This window comes from Hyalella azteca, unplaced genomic scaffold (assembly GCF_000764305.2).
Source record: "Hyalella azteca isolate HAZT.00-mixed unplaced genomic scaffold, Hazt_2.0.2 contig2550, whole genome shotgun sequence".
In the NCBI taxonomy this organism is placed as follows: domain Eukaryota; kingdom Metazoa; phylum Arthropoda; class Malacostraca; order Amphipoda; family Hyalellidae; genus Hyalella; species Hyalella azteca.
Window position 1 is genome coordinate 1 of NW_025932821.1, and position 26,771 is coordinate 26,771.

Consider the following 26,771-nt stretch of genomic DNA (forward strand, 5'->3'; position numbering starts at 1 on the left):
AGTTATTGGGTAACCTTTACAACTGTCCCACAGCTATTGGGTAACCTTTACAACTGTCCCACAGTTATTGGGTAACCTTTACAACTGTCCCACAGTTATCAGGTAACCTTTACTACCTGGTCCCACAGTTATCGGGTAACGTGTCGTCGGTGGTGCGTGAGGCGAGCGTGAACCCCAACCTAGTGCCGGGGCCGCCGTTCGTGTTCGGGGCGCTGATGGTGATCACGGCGCTCATGGTCGCCGCCTTCATCCCTGAGGGCAGCAGCAGCGCAGCTGCCGCCTTGGCTGCCAAGCAGCGTCGCCAGTCTGGTGAGCTGTGCTACGTTCATTAACAAGCTTCATTTAGTTCAGTTCTTTTTACCTATTAATTAGAATAAGACATTTTAATTTTTATTTGCGCTCTGCTTGATAACTGACTCTGTGGTACTTGAAAGGAACATTTCTTCCATTATTTTTTCCTCTAGCATATTCGAATACTTATTAGAATACTAGTATTTATTAAATTATGATATTGAAAACTTACTTGAAATGCTATCTTGATTAACATACGAGTAACCAAGTGTGTTGTGCAGGAGGTCAGGACGTGTCCTATGACAGGAGCCACAAAAAGAACAGCAGCCTCGACGCAGCTTCGTTGCCGCTAATGGACGAGTCTGCTGCGCTATAGCATTAAGCACTGCGCTAGCATTGCTCCACCTAATTAACTCTAGGCTAGTGACCTCCTCCCTTCCTACACTTTGTCTCTGTCATCTCCGCGTCTTGTGGAGCGCTCGAGTCGCCAAACTTCCGAATGGGAACAATTCAGAGTGAAATATTGTGCGTTTTAGTTTCCATGACTTGATGTGATTTTAATAGCCGTGGAGATATTAACGTGTGTGCGTGAGATGCCCCATGGCGTTGACAATGAAGAACTACCAAGGGTGGCGCTGTGTGGCGTTGCCGCCAAGGACCTCGAATAGAGCGTAGCTTTAAGTGATGCAGCCTTTGTCGCTACTAAGAGAACATATGATGGTTATTATTGTTACTTAGAGCTAAGTCTAAGTCCTGGAAAGTTTTGTTTGTATGCTCGAATCTTTGTTCGGAGTCTTGGCTGTTTCTACTGTTGTCACCGCCAGTATTGTTGAATTTTTTCCGGAACTTGCGATCCCTTTCGCTTGATGATCAGTGAACCTTCTCATATATTCCGTGGGAGGTTTGCTGGGCAAGCTGAAGAAAACATTAGACTCGGAACATAACGCGCGCGGGGACATCTGTTTGTTGGTCGTTTTTTGCTGCAGGAAAATAATGTGTTCCAGATCATAACACTGTCGGGGATGCGTTTCTCTCTGACAACAAGTTGTTATTCTACTTAGCTAAAATTTATTTGTCACCTCGATCGATTACTTTAACCAAAATTTGTTTCCTCCAGTTTCCAAATCGTGACCCTGTTTATATGTCCTCACAGCTGTCGGTTACCCGCTGGGGCTTGCATCTTCAGGTCGTTGTAGTTTAACATGTAAAATTCCACCGTTTGCTACTAAAGTCGCTTGCATTCTACTACCCAGAGCTTATGATCACTTGAATGTCGTTGAATAAATCTGTATAGGGGCTTCGCATCTCGTACTACGTCACTGGTTGCATGTTTGCTTTGATAGAACAAGATCTTGTAGTGCAAGGTTTGTCATAGTCACAGAATAACTAGTATTTTATGTTTAGTTGCGGTAGCCTGGTCAACCATTAGTGTCTATTTTAGCCCATAGCCGTGAATTTTTTCTTTTTGATTCTTTGAACTTGTTTAATAGATTTTAGTCCCTGAGAAGTGGAACGGGGCAAACCATCAGTGACGTTTTGCACCATAGCTAAACGAGATTCTAGGCATAGTTAAGGTGGTTTAGCTGCTGAAATGTTTCCTTATTGCTGATGTACTTGAGTACCAAAAATATCAGAATCACGGTAAAAGGTAAATAACTCCGCGAACTCAAGTTACACAAACTACCTATGTTTTTTTTTCTTAGCTGCCCCACATTTAACACCATTTTTCAACGAGCTTCATAGAAATATTTTGCATAGATACTACGAAGTATATCATTCTGTTCTAATTACTCGACTTTGAGACTAGTCTGTCGATAAGTGCTTTTTTTTCTAGTGTCAAGCATAAATCAATGAAAGCCGAGTCCTGGGGCGATCTATGATGATCTTGCCCCTATATCTTCTGATATAAGCCGATCCTCAAAGATCTGTTTGATAACAGAGGTTTGGGCGGATCTTTTTTGACATGGGTCGTCCCATATCTATAAATTGCTATATTCTTCGCGTCTTGATTGTTAGTTACAATTGTTGCTAAGCGAATCTCATCACTCTAATCTTCCAAGTGGTTAGTTTTCCTTCCATCTCCTCCCCCTGAGAGATTTTAGGTTTGTCATGGAACTTTTCTCCGCAGTCCGTGAAAGATTCAAGACAATTAAAACTTGTACATTGTTATCGAAAGAAGTGACAGAAAGTAAAAAAATCTACATTCTGTGGCTGTTTTCTTCGGCTAGGCATTCTGTATAAGTTCAGTTCTGTAAAAATTTTTTTCAGAAGCAGGTTTCATAAGGAAAAGTTTCGATAAATGAGTTCGAGTTCATATTTGCTCTCGGAAGTGTGTTCAAACAAGGTTAGCCTCTCAACTACAACAGCACGCGCTTAATCAGAGCTACACTCTCAATAGATATGAATAACACACTCAAACCACGTACATAACTAACTGGAACAGACTCGCTGTGGAAATAAATTTGATTGTCACCGGGTATTTCAGTTTGCTTCTTTGATTATATCTTCCTTCCGTAATTTTTTCCGTTTACGAATGTTCTTTGCCTGTGTTCTCCTCCATCGCACGGGTAGCCGGAACCACGTTTAGCTCTGTTTTATCCAGAGTCCTTTGATCTTGTTGGTATGTGACGCGTGAAGTAAATTCCCCCTACAAGTATGGCTTTAATTAAGATATGCGAGATTAGAATGTTCTTACTTCTTATGGTGATCATTGGTGCGCTCTTCTTGACTTAAGATGCTTGCATTTACTGTAGGTAACATAATATATGACAGTGCCTGCTGAGAGCAGGTCTCTTCAACTCCAGGCATCCTTGTCAGTACTTCCATGTAATTACGACGCCTTTTCATATTTATCTCTGATAAGAAATTGTGTGGCTGTCATGTTAATTATTTGCTTGAGGTCACACAGAAGTTTGCATCAGGTTTTAAATGACGGATTTTTGTATTTATGCTCATAATTAATTATTTGTTTTGAATTAATAGCTGGTTTTAAATTGAGAAAATTACCGGGCAGCAATCTCTTTGTTCAGGGAAGCAGTATTAAATTTGTGGCTCAATGCCCAAGATTGTATATGGTTGCTGCTAAGAGGTACTAACACAGTGAACGTATTTTAAAATTCATTTATTAACTTTTTTTGAGGATTCATTAGTTCTACCTCGCGAGGTAAAACAAAATTGAAAAAAATAACTTAGCACTACTCTGATTTGGGTTTCAGTATCTTTGAGTTGATGTCCCTACAATATAACAGTAAAATTTTTGATAAAAATTTAAACAGTAAAAAATAAATTTAACCGACTAAGATGGCTCGTTAGTATAAAAGAATCGTATACATGACAGTCCTCTGATGACCAAAGACTAGAACCACCACAAGATCATCAAGCGAGGTGCAGGTATTGAATGCTTTTGCTGGCAGAGTGCAAGTTTTGAAGACATTGTTGACAGAATTTGTGTGTTGTCGTACGATGCTTGAGTTAAAACATTCGCCACTGATGATCGATTTTATTTTGGTATTCTTTCCCCAACCCTTCGAGCTCGCGGTTAACTTTGTAATTATTGTTCATTATACTCATATCCATCACATGCGCCATCTTTCTGTCTGATTATAAATTTTATGTCTCATTCAGGTGCTTTGCCCGAATGTGTTTAATTTCGTCTATAATTTGATTACAATTGCGTAGGAGAAAACTGTCTTTGAACTAGTGAAAGTATAACACGCCTTCGTATGAACAAGCGACTCGACACGCCTCAAACTTCGGTGGTAGAACACTATTTAACTTGAAAAATTATCTTTACTGCCAGTTAGCTTGAAACTACTGTTAATTAGGTTAGATTTCCTTCCCAATTTTTTAGTGCTTACCCCCAATTTAAACTATATTCTATCTATCCAAGAGTGCTTGCGCTCATAACGTATCTTATATTTCCTCGTTTATGTAAGAAGAAATTTGTTCGCTGAACGTCAATGCTGTCCTAATAAAACGCCGCCCTAAAGACCCAACTTAGTTCATGCTTAGTTCTGATACCTTGCCCAGGCTTCGTTGTTATTAGTGCAGTAGTTTACAGTGTATTTGTAGGCTGAATATCGAGCCCACGTAGACACCTACTGCCGTAGTTTTAATAATACGACGTGGAGTGCTGTTCAACATGTCAACTGAGCCTGCCATGTCCACTTCGTGTTACTGTAGTTCAGCGCTCGAGTGTCTTCTCTTTTGTCACTTGTGTTCTAATGAAATTAATTAGTATCTTGTCATTGATACCTATTTCCCTTGTTTGTTCTCTAACAAAAATATGCTCCCATCGAATGAACTTTCTTACTCTGATCTATTATCTGTTTTTTTCGACTTCATTTCAGTTCACATAATTTTTCGAACTCTTAATTCGAGACTCGTTTCATGTCTCGGGGAATCCTCTCGCTGAAATTGTTATAATTAATATGAGTTTAGTTGTAGGCGCTGCGTTTGCTTCCAGAGTGATGGTGAATGGTGAAGTCTTGTGGTTGTGATGCGACTCGCTTAGTCGCTCTTCTATTTCATTTCGTGTTTATTGTGATGTGTTCACTGGCGTCGTGCCTGTTGCTTCGTCTCCGGTTTTCTAGAAATATTTCCCTGAGCAGTGGTAATTTCGGAACTTTGCTATACGCTTACTCTTGAATAGGGTATTTTTCTAGAGCTTAAGTGCAGGAATAAAATTTAGAAAGTCTTTACGTTTCGAAAACACAAAACCAGGTTCATAAAATAGTCCTACATGAAATATTGGTTTCATTAAATTCTTTCAGTTTTAGGTGTTTTGCACTTCAATCATATTGATCATGAGCGTAACTCTAAAATTACGTCCGCATTATTTTAATGAAATTCTAGCGCGTCTTTACCCGTTCACTAGTCCTTGTATAATGTATATTATTTAAGCGTTGATTATTTTGCTATGATTGTAATTACGGAGCAGTTGCACGTTGCCAACGCCCGCAATTAAGTTGACTGTGCAGTCGTACAGTTTGTGTATATTTTTTCTCATTACTTGCTCGTTGTAAATGATCTGTTCGTTGTGTTAACTGGGGCGGGGAGCAGTTAACTTGACACCGAGCGTTCTTTTGGTAGCGCCTGTTATAAACTTACTTTTCTTTGAACGAGTTCTGAACGAGTTAAACGAGTTTCCTTGAACGAGTTCAACGGGTTTCTTTGAACGAGTTTTAAAAGTTAGGATCCGATTGCAGGTTAAACTACCGATTCTACAATATTGTTATGTATATTTTCTATTGGTGGCGAGTGCATAGCAAAAAATAAAGAGTATATAATGGTGTATGTGTACAAAAGCTCGGCGATAACGTATGTCAACGGCTCTTATAGCTTACTGAGTGCGTAATGGGTATCTAAAAATTATTTCAGCCTCAGCGCTCCACAAGAATATCTCATAATACTTTGTCTGATTTGATCAGCGAAACGAGGTTGATTGTGTAATGCTGATCTGAAAATTTCAATCTTCATTTTTCAAAAAGTCCATTCCCCGGAAATATTGTTTTAATAATATTTAATATAAATATTGAATATTATAGAACATGCTCTTTAAACCTCCTTGAAAGAGGTCGACTTGTAAGGTTATCAAAGGCGTGTAGAAAAACTTCCCTCTATATTTTAATTCTTTTGTTATTTTATTAACTGATTTCTTACTAGCAACGTTCGATGAGGTTCTCAACATTGGTAACCGATGACGCAGTCGTTGTTGCTCACTCGTATGTCCGTTTGATGTATCAAAAAAATTGATCGCTTCAAGGCCTGTTGTTGACAAGTTTTCAATTTTGACGAAGTTTTTTTTAGAGCAATGCCGGCTGTAGCCTCGAAACTGTATTTTACAGGGAAGCTTTTTCTGACATTTCGTAGGGAAGCTTTTTTTTTCACAGGGAAGCTTTTTTTTATCAACTGTTGTGCTGTGAATTTACAATGCATATGTCCTAAATATTGTTTGGTTTGGTTGGTTTGGTTTAAAGTTTTGCCTCTTACATTACGAGCCGAGCCACGGTCGTGGTGTGCTATAAAGCTGGTCTCCCGGTTATAATTTTAGAACTATACTGAGATTTGTATTAAATTCTAAATTCGGCTAAGATATCCGGCATTTATTGCATTTCTTGTAGAAGTTCAAATTTCAGTGTTTATAATTCAAGTATATTATTCCATATATGCTCTAAGCCTAGATATTAAACGAATGGGTAAATTTTTTAAACTGAATCTAGAATGATGTTAATTAATTAAAATTTTCAGCCTTAATTGCTCTCCTGCAATAAATTTAATACCTTAGCTTCAATAAATGCAAATTTAAAGACCTTCATATCTTTAAATTTGTCTTTCTTTCTTCTTGAAAGCCACGGTCTCGATATTCTTCTCGAAAAAAAAACACCCTCTTTCTTTCGAGTTGCTCAACTTATCTATAGCATTTGGAACTTTCTCTACAATCTGAAAGAAATGAGCAAAAATTTTATTTTTGCAGTAAAAATGTACTTGTGAATTTCATTCAATGTCATGATGTCATGTTGAGAACGCATGTAAGGAAGTAATAGCTGTGTCCAGTAAGCAATTTTATAACCCATGTTCAATTTCCTTAGCGGGATTAGAAATACTGAAACTTTTCTTTAACATATCCCAAAATTTTTATAGTTTATTTTGCATCTAGTTGTTGCCTTTTAGCACATTTTAGCCCACGTCCGCTCAGTTTACATTTTTTTACTACTTTTTTTTTCCTGTCGATTTATATATAAACCTGATTTCATATTACACTTGCCGATTTTTGTCTCCTCTGCATTTATTATTAGTTCAATTGTCCATATATATGCCGTTTCTTATTCCGTACTTACACTCACTTCCTGTGTTTTTTCCCATCAATTTTATATTACAAAGTACTTTATTATGCACCATGGTGTGAGACCTACGGATAAGCTTCTGCAAATCCGACGATAACGCCTGAAGGGATAAAATGTGGTAGTTTGTGGGAATTTTTCTAATGAAAATGCTCGTCGTGAAGAAGGCCTGCTGTCAGCGCTATTGCATTTGTCTCTCGATGTACGTTTTGTGCAGTCCCTCAGCTGAAGCTGTGCCGTAAAGTATTTTTTAGCTACTAACTCTCCATTTCTTCCAATAATTATCAGTTCGTTATAATCGCTGACCTAAGACTCGCAAGCAATTGCATTTTTGGTTTGAAGCATGAATTGTCACTGGCGCATTAATTCCCGATGTCTCGAAAATTTTTGCTTACGAATTCATTAGTTGAACTGAACACTCGTATAACAGAGCACCGGTCACTGTTCGAAATTCACCTCTGACTAGACCCGCCTAGCGCGCATGTCTTAGATGTTGAATTAATTGAATTACTCTGTTATTCTGTTGCACCATTTTTAGTGTCGGAGCAAAGTATGTATGTCGGAGCCGTCTTGTGACACTCGATTTAATTTAAACTTTAATGTTTATTGCGATGCAAAATGATGTGACAATACATGAGTACTCGGCGTCGAGATGAACTGCTAAGTTTTCACTAGGACGGGAATTGTTCAGTATGAAAACTAGCGCGACTACATGTGTGGTGAAATTAAAATCGTTGACAATACAATCTTACTGGGTACGTGTATAAACGTGCAAGTCGAGGGAAGTTCTACACTGTTTTGCTTCAAGTTTTAATGACAATAACTGCGTAATTCGGCGTGTCGAAATGTAGTCATTTTAATTGGGGCTATTTGACAGTTTTGCAAAATGCCATTTTTGAGGGAAATTTTGATGGAAAATTCATCTCTTTTGCGTATGAGAAAATATTTAAGACATGACATAGGCTATTGAATTGCCAGTATTTATACTGACTTAACTATGTGGGATACAATGTAAGTATTAATTTGGACTTGTATGTGCGTGTTGAATGCATAGAAGTTACCGGGGTGGTGGATGAGTTTTTTCTCTCAGGGAAGGCATATTTCAGGGTATGTATTAGCTCCTTATTTGCTCCTCATGATGAGTTGTCGCACTCTGAATTGTTGATATATTTTTTTGGTATATTCTATAAATAAATCTTCACTGACTTTTAGTGTTCGCTTTGTTTAAACCCACGAGAGATGAACGTATCGTATTTTAGTGAAGAGTTGTAATTAAAGTAATAGAAAATTCTCTTTATAATTCAATTTAATTTTAAAATTATCACTCACAGAAAGCTGAAACTGCTATATTATATTATCTGCACCAAAAGTACATTACTATCCTTGCTCACGTCGCTAAATCCTAGGAAAAAGTAATATCTGGGAGCTCACTGCTGTTATGGTGCACACCATGTTCATTCAATTAAAAAAATGAAGCTGAATTCTCTTTAAAATTCAATTTAATTTTAAAATTATCACTCACAGAAGTTTATCAGGTGTTTGAAAGACTTAAGATTTTTCGCCAACTTTGATCATGACTTTGATGGCCACACCGGACTTGGCAGCTTGGAAAGCCTCCTCCACTTCTTCCAAAGTAAACCTGCATGACATAATTAGACAAATAGCATAACCATGAGCTTAAATATTTAAATTATACAAAATGGCTTACAGGTTATGAATATATGGTAATGAGCTGAGATATTGTGATCAAATATGTGAGCTAAGCTATCAAGTTTGAAAAAATATAGGCTTTTTCAGACTCAAGAATCATCCTAATTTTCTCGCCTGATACACGAAACATGGCCGACCAAACCGAGACATGCCCACCTGTGGCTGATGAGCTGACGCGCGTTCACAGCTCCTGACGCCAGCAGCGCCAGTGCCGCTGGGTAGCTGCGCGTGACACAAACTTGGCGTTACAATAACGCTCACATGACAAACTCTGTATCACATCAACGCTCACATGACAAACTCTGTATTACATCAACGCTCACATGACAAACTCTGTATCACATCAACGCTCACATGACAAACTCTGTATTACATCAACGCTCACATGACAAACTCTGTATTACANACTCTTTATTATATCAATGCTCACATGCCAAACTCTTTATTATATCAACGCTCACATGCCAAACTCTTTATTACATCAACACTCATATGCCAAACTCTTTATTATATCAACGCTCACATGCCAAACTCTTTATTATATCAATGCTCACATGCCAAACTCTTTATTATATCAACGCTCACATGCCAAACTCTTTATTACATCAACACTCATATGCCAAACTCTTTATTATATCAACGCTCACATGCCAAACTCTTTATTATATCAATGCTCACATGCCAAACTCTTTATTATATCAACGCTCACATGCCAAACTCTTTATTACATCAACACTCATATGCCAAACTCTTTATTATATCAACGCTCACATGCCAAACTCTTTATTATATCAATGCTCACATGCCAAACTCTTTATTATATCAACGCTCACATGCCAAACTCTTTATTACATCAACACTCATATGCCAAACTCTTTATTATATCAACGCTCACATGCCAAACTCTTTATTATATCAATGCTCACATGCCAAACTCTTTATTATATCAACGCTCACATGCCAAACTCTTTATTATATCAACGCTCACATGCCAAACTCTGTATTACATCAACGCTCACATGCCAAACTTTATTATATCAACGCTCACATGCCAAACTCTTTATTACATCAATGCTCACATGACAAACTCAGTGTTGCAACAAACTTTGCGTTCAACCTGTAACTAGAGTGTTCAATTCACCAGTTTAGGGAACGGATATGTTCAACATATAGCTAAAATGTTCTACTCACCACTTTAGGGAACTAATATGTTCAACATATAACTGAAGCATTCAACCCACCAGTTTAGGGAACGGATAGGTTCAACATATAACTGAAGTGTTCAACCCACCAGTTTAGAAAACGTATATGTTCAACATATAACTGAAGCATTCAACTCACCAGTTTGCGTAGCGGAAAATGCCGCAGATTTCGACCTCTTTGGCTGTGAGCAGCGGCACAGGCAGCAGAGGCTCCAGGGAACCACGCCCGACGGTCGCGATGACACAGCCAGCGTCCGCGGCCTGGCGAGGTAGTTAGTACCTTTGCTTAGCTTACTTGCAGACGACAGAGTTTGATATTTAAATAATAATAATTTGCAATTATATTATTTAATAATTAAAATCTATAATAATAAAAAAAATTTGTTATTCACTAACAAAATTCCTGAAAATAATAATAATTTGTAATAATTTTATTCACTAACTAAAATCCTAATAATAATAATAATAATAATTTAGCAGACAAGTGACGACGACAGAGGCTGCGCTGGATGCCGAAATATTGTTGCAACTCACGAAATTAAAATATTTAACCTGATGAGGGTTAAATGAATAGGGTTCAGTATAGAAGGAGACATCGTTAAATAAAGTTAATAAAGATCTAAATTAAATTGTTAGTGACTAACAAGTCGAGCGTAATGGAATGTAACTCTGAAAAAACGGAATTTTTTAATTTCACGACAGAATTGTGGCTCTATATTGCACTATATTCAACCAATTTTTGAATTCGAAGGACTTGATTGGACCACTCATCCCACCATTTTAACGATCGTGTAATTACGTAGGCGAGAGAACCATGTAAGACTAATAATCATTTAAGAGTATATCTACTTCTATTCGAGACCACAGCAATTTGATGGTCGTGACTTCACAACTTATTTGATTAATGCCGCTCCTATAATCTAACGATAATATAATGACGCCCACGCTTGAAGGTTCACTGTGGCCTCACGTGTACCGCAGTTACACGTGCCTGTGGCCTCACGTGTACGGCAATTACACGTGCATGTGGCCTCACGTTACACGTGCATGTGGCCTCACGTGTATGGCCGTCACTAGCGAAGAGTCCGCCCCAGAGCACTCGAGGGCGGCGGTGGGCGGGCCACCGGCGGCCACCACAGCGGCGGCCGCCTCCTCCACGCCCATGCCTGCTACGCACACCGCGCTGTCCGCTCCGAGCTTGCGTGCGAACTGCAGGCGCCCTTCGTTGATGTCTCAGCATAAACAAAAAAATATAACTCAGTACAAACAAAAAATTATAACTCAGTACTCACTGCAGTGAGAGACAGAGAGCGCATTTTCTCGTCGACGAAAACGTGAAGTCACGGAGTCACGGACGGACAGACAGACGAACGGACAGACGGAAATGGCGAGCACAATAGCGCCTTTTTTCCATAAATGAGAAAATGCGCTAAAAAATAAAAGAAAACATCATATATGCACGAAAAATCTGTGTAACGTGAAATAATAATTATGTGGAATAGTAATAATTATGTTGAAATTATGTCTGCATGAATTTGAATATTTCACATTGCGAGGGCAAATATATTGCATATACTCACCGGTGATGCAGATGTGGGTAGCACCCATAGCTTTAGCCACCAACACCGACACCTGCGACATCACAATACTTTAGTATATTGTACTGGCGCACAACTATTGTGATGGCACAATACAATACTTTAGTATCTGAACGTACGTGTCACCACACGTACGTTCAGTGGTAGTATATAGATAGTTATTCTTTATAGAGAAAGTTATTCTCACACACGATAAGTGGGTAATAAAAGGATAGTTATTTTTCATAAACGTGAAATGAATCATGATGTCGAGCGGTTTTTGCGTAAAGAGACTCGGCTCTTGTCAGAACGAACTCTCTATGTTATAAGAGCCTGGCGAACTGATAGCAGTATATATATGATTAACACAATAGTAACCTATGGACATTTCCACACATACTTCCCTGAAAACTATTGCTTCAGGTGAAATGAATGAGTTTATTTCTTCTAAAGGCTGGCAGTTATAAAAGGATATTCGAGAAGTTTCAAAAGCTCAAATAGCTTAGATAACTTCTAGAGAAGCTAATTGAACATGGATAACTCGAGTGGAGGCAAGAACATAGCCAACAAGAGCTAAAACCTTGTATAAACATCCCTAAGAACTAAACATTTGACTTAGAAGTAGATTAATATTACTTATTAATATATACTAAATTCTACAATTGATTAATAGCTGCAATATATAAATAATTAGAAACCATGATAAAAGAATTAAAGCTGAAGTTATCCTTGTTTTAGCAAAGAAAATAAAGTAATAAATGTTATCTTGCGTGAAATCTCAATGATCAGTATCATCATATTTTTTTCTAGCTAACTGAGCAGATTATTAAATGAAATCTCGACGCCCTCAGGTTCAGGGGGGTCTTTAATGAATAGTTATGGGGCCAATGTTACAGCAGTGCCCCACTCACCTGCCCGATTGGCCCGGCCCCCGTGACAAGGACCCGCGACTGCGGCCCCACACGGGCCCGGCGGCAGGAGTGGACCGCTACGGCCAGGGGCTCCAGCAGCGCTCCGTCCTCAGCGGACATGTGGTCCGGTAACCTGGGCCACGGAATGAGTCATCATTTCATATATTTTTGTCCGTAGTTCTGCTTGTTATTTTCTTTAATAAGGCAGCAAATAATACTTTTCTAATGGTGTCATGCTTAAATTTAATAGGGAATAATATCCCGTATGGACTTATATTATTATTAGTAAGAAATATTTTGTTTTTATTATTCTACTTTCAAATTTTCAGATAGTGTAAAATCATCGGAACTACTTCTAAATGGTTTCTTTTTCTTCGTAGTCCAGTTTCAATGCTTTCCAATACGTTACCTTCTACCGTCTATGTTAGGTGAATAACGATACTCATATTTCGACAATTGTATAAACTTCATGCACTCTCTGCTATACCGTAGAGACACTAATTGTTCATGATAGGGTTTTTAACTAAATTTTTGAGTAATTATTGTCCCACTTAATAACTTGAATCTTGAATATATATATAAACTTTATATTGCTTTTTCTCGTTATAATTTCCACGATAATCCTCATCTCGTCTCGTTGTCCTAATTAATTTTTAGAGAACGATTCAGAGACGAATGTAATGTAAAGAAGAGCATACAGGAACAACTGCACTATAGTAACTCTATACAACAAAGGAACTTGACAGCCACCTTACTAGGGTGGTCTGTGATGAGCACGAGATTCAAACAGACTTGTTAATGCACCACAAGTATTGCCGCCTACGTCATGTTGTCTATAAATTGTATGTTATATCTAATATCCTGAACAATTCGTAACTGCATTATTTAAACCATTTATCTTTTACAAGTGAATAATGAAGATGAACTGAAAATGACGTATATTAACCCTCTTCGTGTAATATACCGATTGTGTCTAGTCCTAAGCTTGCTTCTTATTGTACAAACGAAACTCTGATACATCAGCTGTTAGCTCATACCAAACTCCTGGAGTGTCTATGATTATTCATCTTCTAAGGCATATTAGCGCAAGGTCTATGGCATGCCAAACCAACTGCTGAACTAAATCCACCTCGACCGACGTACAGTTGTTACATCAGCAAGACTCAATGTAGACGACAAAAAAGGCTAGGTTGTAAAATTACCGAATTTGATATAATTTAACTATTGTAGGTTTTTTGTTGCAGGCTTTTGTGGAAGGTTGCCAACTGATACTTGGTTTTCAGAGATTTTGGCATTTTTATCATTTATTTGGAGCAAATACTTACCACTTGAAAATGAGCCACCGCATGTGCTTGAGGTATTGACTTACAACGCGTGCATGGATGCCTGCTAAACGGCAACCTGGCGTCAGGGTAACTAAGAACCGGTCTGTTGTCGGGATAGTTTTTTTTTTATCTTGGGAAGATATCTATGCCCAACAAACCACCAACCAGCAGTTGATCGCAGTTCTGTGCCAGAGGTGGGTGTGCGACTTCGAGGGAGAGAATACTGTGACGTGTGTTTCATGTCGATCTTTCTGCTTCAACCGACTCCGTGGTCCAAGAAAGTTAGTCTCGCAATTCTTAGTTTTACAGCAACCAAAGGTAATTGCAAAATTCGGATAAATTATTAGTTGTTTCAGGCTAAAATAATAAATCCTCATTATGTCAAATTATACCAACTATGAAAGTGGGAATATAACTTCATCGCACTATCAGCTTTACGATCAATCGATTATTTCGACACACACCATAGTCAGAAACCTTTATTTTTCTTGTGATTTTCAATTGTACAGCGTTTTTGTACAGCGTTGTTATGCGTTTACATTTTGCAGAATAACTTATGTTTACTGCCAGATCCTCTGTTGGAGGATCATTCCCTTGCATTGATAAAAACTTGCAGGAAATTTCATAGATTGCATGGTTATTGAAGTGTATTATAGACTGTTCAATCGATGGTATATGACGCGTATGCAAAAATATAATGCAACCGCCTCACATTTCCATTGCCTGGATGCATATAAGAATTTATCGATACAAGCTTACCCCTTGTATATCCTAACCAGTGTTTTATTTCCTGAAAATTGGCATTTGTGAGACTAGCGTTTATGTATGGCAGCCTGGCAGGAATAAATCACCTTCAGCCTTTGAAGCCTACACACTAATAGATACGTCGTTTAGTTGCCATACCTCACTAGATAATGTAAATAAAAAATACAATATGAACAAATTCAGACCATCACGAGAATTTAATAATTTAGACTGTATTTCTTACAAGTCTTCATCGCGAGCAGATGAGCGACAAGCCGAGCCCCGCCGTTGACCTTCATACGCACATTCTACCTCCAACCTGGCCAGACCTGAAGGAGAGATACGGGTACGGAGGCTTCGTGCAGCTGCAGCCCTGCACGCACGGTGAGTGTGATGCTGCTGCGGTGGTACGGAGGCTTCGTGCAGCTGCAGTCCTGCACGCACGGTGAGTGTGATGCTGCTGCGGTGGTACGGAGGCTTCGTGCAGCTGCAGCCCTGCACGCACGGTGAGTGTGATGCTGCTGTGGTGGTACGGAGGCTTCGTGCAGCTGCAGCCCTGCACGCACGGTGAGTGTGATGCTGCTGCGGTGGTACGGAGGCTTCGTGCAGCTGCAGCCCTGCACGCACTGTACAGACATTGTGCGCCTAATTTGCGTGTACGTTAGTGTGTGGTTACATGCAACAAACTTCGGCTTAGTTTCAAATAGAAACGAGTATCGTGCGGGCAATATTATAATAACAGAAGTTACTAATTCCTTGATTGGAAGGGTTTGTAAGTGTAGAACGTTACTGCACTACTTGTAGATTTAGATTTTTCTCTTCCCTTTACGAATTGTTTAAAACGGAATAGATCTTAAATAATTTTCTATCAGATATCGTTAGCACGCAATCTCCTAAACATTTAAATTCCAGCGACAAAATAATTTGAATTCCGAACAGATGTCTCGAAAGCAAGCATGATGAAGGACGGTAAGGTGTTCCGCGTGGTGGACAGTAACTGCTGGAGTGCGGAGGCCAGACTGAAGGACATGGCGGACACGGGCGTCACGACGCAGGTTCTGTCCACCGTCCCCGTCATGTTCTCCTACTGGGCCAAGCCTGACCACACCCTCGACCTCTCCAGGTGAGGGATGAAGTCTTTCTGCGGTTATTTTTACGTTGATTTAAGAATTTTGGTGATTTTTAATTAAATAATATGGGCGAAGCTTGACTATACCCTCGACCTCTCCAGGTGAGTGATGAAGTCTTTTATGATTTTTTACGCGGATTTAAAAATTTTGGTGTTTTTTTTACATAATATAAGCGGATCCGGACCACACCCCTCGACCTTTCCGGGTGAGTGATGAATTCTATTAAGGTTATTTTTACTTGCAATTAAGAATTTTGGTGATTTTTATTTACATCGTATGGGCAAATCCGGACCACACTCTAGACCTTTCCATGTGATTGATGAAATACTAATACCGAATGTGCATGTACGAGTATTTATTTTAGCCGTTTTTGGTTAATTTTTTACATAATGTAAAAGCAAATCACAGGATCTCTCCAGGTGACTTATGAAATAATTTTACGCTTGTTTGTGTGTCTTGGAGAAATAATTTTACGCTTGTTTGTGTGTTATTTAAAAATTTCGGGTCAATTTCCTATATTGTATGGGTTGATCAATCTTCAGGTGACTGGTCGCATAATATCATGGTTTTCTGCACATGTTTTTTTTGCAATTTTGGGTTAATTGTTCATATGATACGGGCCAATCCAGACCAGACCACAGGAAATACCAGCACATTCTTGTGTGTTTATTTTTAACAATTTGAGTTTAATTTTTGATTTATCGAATGACTATTCATCAGGTTTTACTGTACAATTAATTTTGTTAATCGGTGATTCCCCTGAAGCTGAAGCATCTACGAACGCATGTAGGCTCAGCAAGATGTACAGGTTGAAGGTATTGTATTTCGATCGCTGCGTGCTTATGCGTGCAATGAAGTCTCTGCTAGATTTACAGGTTGAAGGTAGTTTTATGTATCGCTGAGTCCTTCTACATGCAATGAAGAATAAAAGCAAATTATTACGTACGGTTTTCAGTAAGTATGCAATTTAGCACGTCTGCGTGATTTGTACACTTAATCATTTATTTGAGTTCAATTGAATTTGAATTAACATTTTTTGATTTCATTAGTGTCTTTTATATGAAATAAACGGGCGACGGCTGGAGGCTGGCAGGGTCGTAAACAATGCCACATTTGTGAACACATGGGGAATAATTCTTTTTCTCACTATATATTGAATTAGATTACAGTTTTGCAAATTAGCTGCGCTGATCATGTTCTCAGCCACCGGCGACGATTCGATCATACGCCTCTGAAAGTCTCCCGTTATAGAATTTCTTTCTTGATATCAGTACACATACCTAATATATTTAATACTATTTGGTAAATAATTCCTCATAATTTCTAATTCCTTGTATTTTCAAATAATTTTAAAATTCATCTACTTTAATAAACAATTTTTCTGAGTTCCCTAATGCATGAGCTAAAACATATTCTTAAATCTGTTTATCCAGTAATCGAGCCTCCGGTAATAGATCCAGTTGCATTTGATTGAAACCAGCCGCGTTGTCCAACAGGTTGCTAAACGACGACATCGCAGGACACGTGACGAAACATCCCGACAAGTTCGTGGGTCTAGGCACAGTGCCTATGCAAGCGCCGGAGTGCGCCGTGGAGGAGCTCAAGCGTCTCAAGGCGGACCTGCACTTTCCCGGCATCCAGATAGGCTCGCACGTTAACGACTGGAACCTGGACGCGACGGAGCTGCATCCTGTTTGGAAAACTTGCGAAGACTTGGGCAAGTTACCGAAATTAACGAAAGCGAGATCTTCCTTGAGGAGCGAATTGATGCACACTTCTCATGAATCACTGGATCCAATGAGAATTTTAACATGCCCTGGAATACTTAGATTTATGGTAAAATATTTACCGAATTTGACTTACGATGCCATGTGGAAGGACATGTGTTAGTGCAATGAGCTTGGTTACAGCAGCCAAAATTTCTTGGGCCATGGTCAACTTGCCACGTACGAGCCTCTCTCTGTATCTGTCTTACCTTGCCCCGAAATTTTCAAATGCTCAAAACCATCGCGTTGAGCCATCCGTTTGTTGGGATTCCGAGTTACTGTAGCTTGGCCCCATAGCAACAGGGTTGGTTTCACAAATCTCCCGATATGATATCTGAATAATTACTGAATATTTCAATGCAATTAGAATGTGAAAGGAATTACCTTCTGGATGTAGGCCTGAGTGTGTTCGTGCACCCGTGGGACATGGTGATGGGCGGACGACACAGCAAGTACTGGTTACCGTGGCTGGTAGGGATGCCGGCCGAGACCGCCACCGCCATCTGCTGCATGATGATGGGCAACATCTTCACGCAGGTTAGTGCTGCTGTTGAAGACTTTCCCTGCTGCTTTCCCTTAATGCTGCTGTTGGAGACTTTCCCTGCTGCTTTCCCTTAGTGCTGCTGTTGGAAACTTTCCCTGCTATTTTCCCTTTGTGTTGCTGTTGGAAACTTTCCCTGCTGTTTTCCCTTAGTGTTGCTGTTGAGACTTTCCCTGCTGCTTTCCCTTAGTGCTGCTGTTGGAGACTTTCCCTGCTGCTTTCCCGTAGTGCTGCCGTTGGAGACTTTCCCTGCTGCTTTCCCTTAGCGTTGCTGTTGGAGACTTTCCTTGCTGCTTTCCCGTAGTGCTGCTGTTGGAGACTTTCCCTGCTGCTTTCCCTTAGTGTTGCTGTTGGAGACTTTCCCTGCTGCTTTCCCTTAGTGTTGCTGTTGGAGACTTTCCCTGCTGCTTTCCCTTGGTGCTGCTGTTGGAGACTAGTGAACTGTGCTTACCATCAGTAAACTAAAAGGCCATTAGTTTTTCGGAGTGCCGTAATCCAGAAATAACTTCAGTGGCCCTTCATTGATTTCATTTTCAAATGCTAACCTTTAGCGCCTATCAAATGCACTTTGCTCTATGCAGTTCCCTATATATAGGTTACAGGTCCAACTCTCGTCTGTCCCATGCATTGCTACAGGCTGCTGGCCTATTTGTTTGCTGATTTCATTTTTCCTATGAAGTTCCCCAGGCTGAAGGTCTGCTTTGCGCACGGTGGAGGCAGCTTTCCTTACACTGCAGGGCGCATTCAACACGGCTATCGAGTGCGCCCTGACCTCTGCGCCACATCTTGCAGCACCGAACCCAGCGCTCTCCTGGGATCCTTCTGGTGTGACAGCCTCGTGCACGACCAGCGCGCCCTGGACCTTCTGCTGCAGGTGGGTGGTGCATGACCAACGCGCTCTAAACCTTCTGCTGCAGGTGGGTGGTGCATGACCAGCGCGCTCTAAACCTTCTGCTGCAGGTGGGTGGTGCATGACCAGCGCGCCCTGGACCTTCTGCTGCAGGTGGGTGGTGCATGACCAGCGCGCCCTGGACCTTCTGCTGCAGGTGGGTACGTGGTTGTACATGACCTATGCTTCGTAGACCTCCCTCTGCTAGTGGGTTGTGCGCAATCCGAGCAATTCGGGCCTACATCTACCCATAGGTGGTGCTTGAAGAGGCCAAGAATTACGAGACGTATTTCGAAGCACGCAAATCTTGAAGAAAACTTATTACTTGTATTCGATAAAGTAACATGTTGGTAACTTGAAACTTGAATATCGCATGCGCTTTCTATCAGTTTACACGCAGTTTTTCGTATTTAAACATTAGTGAACTGCATGTGTTAGAATTCAGAAATTGTCTGTAATTCAATACCTCGAGACGTTTACTTCTTATGAATGAGTTTACTCGTTAGTTATATTTCGGTATATCTTATTCTTTTGGTAATCCATGTAACAATTGGCTTTGTGAACCCCTAGGTGGTGGGGGAAGACCGAGTGGTGCTGGGTTCAGACTACCCATTCCCACTGGGGGAACACGTCCCAGGACAGCTGGTGCGCCAGTCGTCCCTCCCTCAAGATGTCAAGAGCAAAATACTCTTCACGAACGCCATGGACTTCCTCGGCCTAGACTCTAGCATGTACACTTGAGTTATGCTCTAAAGACGTAAGAGTGACTCTTATCAATTATCGTACGAACTTTCAAAGACTTTTATAACTCATCCTTGGTTTCATTGCATAAATAGTCTGTTGCGCAACAATTCAGGGAAAGTTCATTTAAATTTTGCTGTTTTATTCGTTTATTCTGAGGTTTTTGGTAATTTTTTATATCGCTCTGTGCATAGCGAAATGTTCAGGTGGAATTTTTTCGCAGCTTAAATATCAACAAATTCGTTATCTTGATTCATCCACTTGGTTGTAGTAATTTTTTAAGTGAAGTGCTTGTTCCAAATTTGTTCGAGTCATCATCTTTTGGTTTACCTTCAAGGGGAATATCTTTCGAGTACCTTTAATATAATGTCATCATTTTTCAAACTTTTACGAGCATTATAGGTATGCGTGTGATAAAGTGAATAGACAAGGCACTAAACCGGTGACATGTAGGCGAATAATTAGATTCGATAAGTAGATGCTTGAGGGTTTAGTTTAGATTGAATGAGGTAGAGGAGGCTTGGTGGATTTCCATTTTCAGGAGGATATTAGTGATGGGTTCATCTATTTACGTTACATACGGTTTGGTGAGCATTTTCTGGGAGGGGAAAATGTTGTGTTCTCTCTTAAATATGATTTTCTAATAAATGTTAAAGAGATCGTACGAATTTGGAAAGCTATCATCACTCATGGTTCCAATTAAGAATGGCTATCGACGAATAAAATTAAGGCCGAAGGCAGCGGGATGGGCGCAGTAGCAGCAGCACTCACCTGAAGCAGAAGTCGGCAGGGTGGACGCAGTAGCTGCAGCACTCACCTGAAGCAGAAGTACTCAGGATGGACGCAGTAGCAGCTGTACTCACCTGAAGCAGAAGCCCTCAGGATGGACACAGTAGCTGCAGGGTGGACGCAGTAGCATGACCAGCGCGCCCTGGACCTTCTGCTGCAGGTGGGTACGTGGTTGTACATGACCTATGCTTCGTAGACCTCCCTCTGCTAGTGGGTTGTGCGCAATCCGAGCAATTCGGGCCTACATCTACCCATAGGTGGTGCTTGAAGAGGCCAAGAATTACGAGACGTATTTCGAAGCACGCAAATCTTGAAGAAAACTTATTACTTGTATTCGATAAAGTAACATGTTGGTAACTTGAAACTTGAATATCGCATGCGCTTTCTATCAGTTTACACGCAGTTTTTCGTATTTAAACATTAGTGAACTGCATGTGTTAGAATTCAGAAATTGTCTGTAATTCAATACCTCGAGACGTTTACTTCTTATGAATGAGTTTACTCGTTAGTTATATTTCGGTATATCTTATTCTTTTGGTAATCCATGTAACAATTGGCTTTGTGAACCCCTAGGTGGTGGGGGAAGACCGAGTGGTGCTGGGTTCAGACTACCCATTCCCACTGGGGGAACACGTCCCAGGACAGCTGGTGCGCCAGTCGTCCCTTCCTCAAGATGTGAAGAGCAAAATACTCTTCACGAACGCGATGGACTTCCTTGGCCTAGACTCTAGCATGTACACTTGAGTTATGCTCTAACCACGTAAGAGCGACTCTCATCAATTGTCGTACAACCTTTCAAAGACTTTAATAACTCATCCTTGAATTCATTGCATGAATAGTCTGTTGCGCAACAATTCAGGGAAAGTTCATTTAAATTTTGCTGTTTTATTCGTTTATTCTGAGGTTTTTGGTAATTTTTTATATCGCTCTGTGCATAGCGAAATGTTCAGGTGGAATTTTTTCGCAGCTTAAATATCAACAAATTCGTTATCCTGTTTATCCATTTGGTTGTAGTCATTTTTTGAGTGAAGTACTTGTTCCGAATTTGTTTGAGTCATCATTTTTGAAATTTTTACTAGCATTACAGATATGCGTGTGATAAAGTGAATAGACAGGGCACTAAACCGGTGATAGGCGGATAATTAGGTTCAATAAGTAGATGCTTGAGGGTTTAGTTAAGATTGAATGAGGTAGAGGAGGCTTGATGGATTTTCATTTTCAAGAGGATATTAGTGATGGGTTCATCTATTTACGTTACATACGGTTTGGTGAGCATTTTCTGGGAGGGGAAAATGTTGTGTTCTCTCTTAAATATGATTTTCTAATAAATGTTAAAGAGATCGTACGAATTTGGAAAGCTATCATCACTCATGTTTGCAATTAGAATTGCGATAGACGAATAAAATTAAAGCTGAACTCAGCGGGATGGGCGCAGTCGCAGCAGCACTCACCTGAAGCAGAAGCTGTCTCTTATACACATCTCTTTCCCTGCNGTCAGCACTATATTGGGGCCCAATGATTGCTGCAGCAAACAAACGCTGTCACGCCACGTCCAGTTCTTTCCTATTACATTGAGTGTAGTAGGCGTGTAGTACCACCGATATTCATTATTGATTTCCTTGTTCATTTTCCCTCAAATAATTAGCAGTCAGCCAACGTTCCAAACTTCATATAGACTGACTTTTTCTTTCTTCGCTATTTCAGATACAAGTCATTTCACATCAACCTTGCCCGCCAACGTTTAGGATGCAGAATATATCATACCTACTAATACACTTCACAACATCCGCGGCGCAATTGCTGATAGATTTCCCTGCAAGCATCCCCTTTAGCTTGTAGCGGTACCAGCTAACTCGCTACACATCATAACCCCCACATTGTCAACTTGATGTTGCCTCCCTATGTTTTCATCCCTTATCCTCCAAGTTCAGAACTTGATGTCTGTTCTTCCATGTCTGTCTCTTATACACATCTAGATGTGTATAAGAGACAGGGACGCAGTAGTAGCAGCACTCACCTGAAGCAGAAGTCGGCAGGGTGGACGCAGTAGCAGCAGCACTCACCTGAAGCAGAAGTCCGCGGGGTGGACGAAGTAGCGCGTCAAGGTGCCGTCGACGGGCGGGGTGGCATGGAAGCGCATGCGGGGGCACAGGTTGTAGCGGCCGCCGCGACACAGTGAGCAGCGCCGGCACGGCACGCCGGGCTCCAGAGCCACCACAGTGCCTGCAGGTCATGGAATTGTCCATGAATGACGTTGAGAAAGCGTTGATTTAAAGTTCACTTTCTTGAAACGACGTTGATTTTGAGTTAATTTTGCTGAAACAAAGTTGATTTTAAGTTAATTTCTTTCAAACGTTGTTTTTAAGTTGATTTTCTTTAAATGAGGTTTAATCAACGTTATTTTAAGGTTTGAAAGCTGGTGGGAAGCTACTTAAACGTTACGCATGATTTTCATGCACTCTTATGCAAGCGAACAGGAAAAATAGCGGAGGTAACTCGTTCGAGTATTGCTAGTGCGGATAAAATAATTCGAAGTTATGCTGATAATGCGTTCGGGTTGAAAAATGCACATAACTCACAGGAGGATAGATAATATGCTCGACACATCTTAAAGCCATGTAATTAAATGTAAGTAAATTAGAAACTTGCAGAAAATGCGTCACCACTTGGTCAGCATGACCCATTAATTATCGGAGCATAACTTGCATGACTCACCAGGCTGCAGGTGGCTGACATCTGGGCCACACCGCACCACCTGCGCCGCAGTCTCGTGGCCCAGAACAAGAGGACTCTCCACCACGAACCTGGAATATGTGTTATAATAATACATCATATAAAATATAAACATATATATTATTATACGACGCGTTAAGAAAGAAGTTTCGAGGCCGGATCTCTTTCGTAACGGAAACGTGCCGGAACAAAGCGTTTTAAGTATTCTTTCACTGAAAGTGTTTCAACGAATATAAGCGCCATTCTTTAATAATATAAAATTTGGTTAGAAAAAAAGTATATTTTTAGTACTGTTGTCGAAATTTCAATAATATAATAATTTATGAACTTAATTATATCGCCAAGTTCGAAAATAAAATTTAATGTCGAGTTTTTGAGTTGCAAACAACAACACGGGAAAAAATTGATAGACATGTCCATGCCGGAGAAGTGACGGGAGCCGAACTAACCGAGCAGTGCGGCCGTGGTTCCAGTAGTGCACGTCCGAGCCGCAGATGCCCACACAGAGCACGCGCAGCAGCACCTCTGTGACATGAGAGTGTGAACTACGCGTTAACTTTACGTCTGACACGAACATATTGGCCTTCTGGGTTACTTTGAAGTACGACACTAACAACACTTCTTTCTTCAGCGTTAGGTTCGGTCATAACACCAACAACACACTCTCTTCTGCGTTGGTTTGTAGTACGACACTAACAACACTCTTTCTTCGGCGTTAGGTTCGCTCATAAAACCAACAACACATTCTCATCTGCGTTAGTTTAATGCATTTTCCCAACATGTTCTTCTCTGCGTTACTTCTACGCGTAACACATATATGTGCTTCTCTGCATCCGTTACTGCGATCCATGACACTGACAAGACACTCTTCTCTGTGGTATATTGATAGGCGGCCCTAACGACGCTTACTTCACTGCGTTATTTTGACTCCTGACACCAACAACACAATCTAATCTGCGTTTTTGACATGCAATTGCCACAATTTATTTCCCATTACATTTAAATTGTAATTTTAGTTTAGTGTGTTGGCTGCTCACCTCCTGGTCCGGGTTCTGGAATTGGACGTTGCTCCTGTGGAGGGACGCAGTTTCAATTTAATAAGGAGATCAATTAATTTTCAGTTTATTTTTCAACACAACTGTTCAATATAATATGTAGATCAATTGAATTTTAGGTTAAAAATCAAACATCCAAACACAATTTGGAGGTTTGATAGACAATATTCATGTAGTATAACCAATTAAACTGATTTGATTGAAATATTCATTTGTAATTCAGCTTCGATCGATATCCGTGGAAACATGATTATAACGTGGATTGAAATCTGATATCTGCTGATACGTTAAATAATTCCTAGCTACAAGTATCTAAAATCCTGGAAACTTGGTACCTTTAGCGAAAAAGGTTAATTTCAGAGAATACATGGTTAAACGTCATCGGTTTACGTTGAATGATGAATAAATGGTTATTGCAAATGACGAGCGTGAAGAAATTCTCACCAGTCGCAGGTCGAGTGCGCGGTGCAGCACAGCTGACAGGTTGTCGCAGTCTGCCATGATGGTCGCTCCACGCTCGGCGTGCTGGTAACAAATATTGATACAAAAATTAGATCAGTAGTTACTCACTGCAGTGAGTGACAGAGAGCGCATTTTATGAATCACGACACGTTTTGAAGTATTCTTAAAATCGACGAAAATGTGAAGTCACGGATGGACGGACGGACGGGCACGACGAGCACAACAGCGCCTTTCTTTCCATGCATGAGAAAATGCGCTAAAAAAATAATAACTTTTCCTGTTTCTAGGAACAAGCAGTATGTTTTTCCTGTTATTCTATTGTAGTACTTAAGATATTTGAGCACTAATTTCAACATGCCTTTTCCATTTATCGAGGTGACTTCATTCGAAATGATATATCAGAATACTTCAAGTGCATATTAAGCATTTATTTCTTAAAAACAAGTCCGCGATTTTATGCATCATCGTTGATGTATCAAACATAACTAGTTTCCGTGGCTCTAAACCCGTAATATTTTGCCCCTGAAGGACAACGAGACGCGAGTTGTCCAACATCAAGCGAGTCGATTGAGTTTTCAACGCTCGATGTGGAACGACGACGAATTCAATCCAGTTCGACTTTCGTCTCAATATACGTCTAAAGTGGATAGTAAAAAATATATATACGTCTATACGTCTTAAATCAAGTCATTCGAGTTGCGCTACGCATCGAACCAAAGTCAGAAGTATATAGTGTGGGTACAGGTCATAACGACTCACTCGATTTCGACTAAACTTATAATTTAACCATTTTTCACAGCCTGATCAGAGGCACCATCTCGATGATTATGCTTTGTTTGCAGTTGAATTTTTGGGCCTTGCAGGTGAGCGACATTACTGAGGAATCACCTTTGCTACTGGGTATCTCACTGGTATCATAATCATTTCATTCAACATTTTCCTAATCAAAGCAAGCTGATATACGTGTCTATATATAAATTATATATATATTTACTAGGCCTGCGGTGACTAGCGGCATAATTATTGTTATTTAAATAACTATTAACAAGAAAAAGTGTGTGTTTAGAGAAAACACAAACTATTACATTCAATGCGAGCAAATATTTCTAAACTGATTTCGAATAACCGACCTCACTATTAGTGATTGAATTACAATAGTTAAAAGACGTCGAAGTTCAAAGGCATAATTATTTGACTAGAGAACTATGGCATCCAAAGCATACAATGAAAAGTGAGACGGCTAACTAGAAGCTCATTTCAGTTGACGAAAGCTTATAAGTTTCTTCTATTTTTTATTTTGAATGCAAATAAATTGATTTTTTCGAAAGTTGAGTAGCAGGTTAGGAACTTAATCGGCCGTTGAGTTTCCAATTCGATGTGATTGCAGTGTTTCCTGCTTTAAAAATATCTCTTAAAACAACCAGGAAGAAGTATATGATTACTGTCATTCAAAATTATGTTAGTTCCATGAACTTCAACCGAGATCAATTGATTGTAATTATAAAGAATTTCCTCCTGAAGCAATACTTCTATTAGCCGTTGATAACCATCAGATGAAGGTTAGCAATTTATTATTTAGTTTTGTTGATAAAGGCTTCATATCTGTGGGTAACCCAACTCCATGGATGAGCAAAGTATTTGCAAAAGACATATTTTCAGAATAAAAATAAATATGTAAAATATACAACACTATAGGTAATAAAAATTACCCGCTTTGAAAACGTCAGAACGTGAGTACCGATGTTGTTACAAACCATAGGCGAATAGTTTTTACAAATTCAGGCTCAAGTCATGCGATTGATCAAAAATTGTAAACACTTTCATACTTAAAAAACTCACGTTTTAACTGAAGCTATTAAACCTTATTTACTCGGCGCAATAAGCACTTTACTCCCTGAGGAATGACCACGAGTAAAATAGTAACAACATAAGCAGGGAGCAATCGCCAGTAAGGCTAAGGGATTTTCATCAGGCACCAGCAATCTTAATTGGAACATTGCTATTTATCAGTTAATCGTGCTATCATCCTCTCGATAAGGTATGCTGATAGCAATCGGGCATTG

The 26,771-nt window shown here is 39.9% G+C and overlaps 3 protein-coding genes and 1 long non-coding RNA gene across 6 annotated transcripts; 3 read left to right on the forward strand and 1 right to left on the reverse strand.

Moving 5' to 3' along the window:
* Positions 1-128: 128 nt before the first annotated feature.
* LOC108671647 (hippocampus abundant transcript 1 protein) lies at positions 129-5,786 on the forward strand (the record flags this gene model as incomplete). Its single annotated transcript, XM_018159216.1, is given in 2 exon segments — positions 129-309; positions 573-5,786. Coding segments are annotated over 2 exon segments (276 nt in total), but the record flags the coding sequence as incomplete, so codon positions are not given.
* Positions 5,787-8,601: 2,815 nt separating this feature from the next.
* LOC108671649 (sorbitol dehydrogenase) lies at positions 8,602-26,607 on the reverse strand. Its single transcript, XM_018159222.2, has 12 exons — positions 26,548-26,607; positions 24,691-24,771; positions 24,229-24,262; positions 23,641-23,716; positions 23,174-23,262; positions 22,522-22,681; positions 12,534-12,666; positions 11,626-11,677; positions 11,105-11,277; positions 10,185-10,306; positions 9,000-9,065; positions 8,602-8,772 (listed from the first exon to the last, which is right to left on the reverse strand). Exons 2-12 carry the CDS (start codon positions 24,745-24,747, stop codon positions 8,682-8,684), a joined length of 1,053 nt encoding a protein of 350 aa, XP_018014711.1. The 5' UTR covers positions 24,748-24,771; positions 26,548-26,607; the 3' UTR covers positions 8,602-8,681.
* On the forward strand, positions 13,905-20,329 carry LOC108671648 (2-amino-3-carboxymuconate-6-semialdehyde decarboxylase). Of its 3 annotated transcripts, none has more exons than XM_018159219.2 (7): positions 13,905-14,176; positions 14,866-14,986; positions 15,542-15,725; positions 17,229-17,449; positions 17,896-18,035; positions 18,719-18,913; positions 19,499-20,329. In XM_018159219.2, the coding sequence occupies exons 1-7, from the start codon at positions 13,916-13,918 to the stop codon at positions 19,667-19,669; spliced, it is 1,293 nt and encodes a 430-aa protein (XP_018014708.2). In that variant the 5' UTR covers positions 13,905-13,915; the 3' UTR covers positions 19,670-20,329. The 3 variants fall into 3 exon arrangements, with proteins under 3 accessions (XP_018014708.2, XP_018014709.1, XP_018014707.1); XM_018159220.2 differs by having other exon boundaries at positions 13,996-14,052; XM_018159218.2 differs by having other exon boundaries at positions 14,023-14,139.
* On the forward strand, positions 20,589-21,799 carry LOC108671650. The gene is made up of 2 exons (XR_001930826.1): positions 20,589-20,618; positions 21,032-21,799. It is a non-coding gene; the product is annotated as an uncharacterized LOC108671650 (long non-coding RNA).
* Positions 26,608-26,771: the final 164 nt, after the last annotated feature.

Bases quoted from the DNA above. Each gene is read 5' to 3' on its own strand.
- LOC108671649 (XM_018159222.2), bottom strand. From the start codon at position 24,747: ATGGCAGACTGCGACAACCTGTCAGCTGTGCTGCACCGCGCACTCGAC. The intron at 23,263-23,640 runs GTTAGTTCGGCT...CACATATTCCAG, and splicing joins AACCACGGCCGCACTGCTCG to GTTCGTGGTGGAGAGTCCTC. The intron at 11,278-11,625 runs GTGAGTATATGC...GTTTATGCTGAG, and splicing joins TACCCACATCTGCATCACCG to ACATCAACGAAGGGCGCCTG.
- LOC108671648 (XM_018159219.2), top strand. From the start codon at position 13,916: ATGCCTGCTAAACGGCAACCTGGCGTCAGGGTAACTAAGAACCGGTCT. The intron at 14,177-14,865 runs GTAATTGCAAAA...CATCGCGAGCAG, and splicing joins TAGTTTTACAGCAACCAAAG to ATGAGCGACAAGCCGAGCCC. The intron at 18,914-19,498 runs GTGGGTGGTGCA...GTGAACCCCTAG, and splicing joins CCCTGGACCTTCTGCTGCAG to GTGGTGGGGGAAGACCGAGT.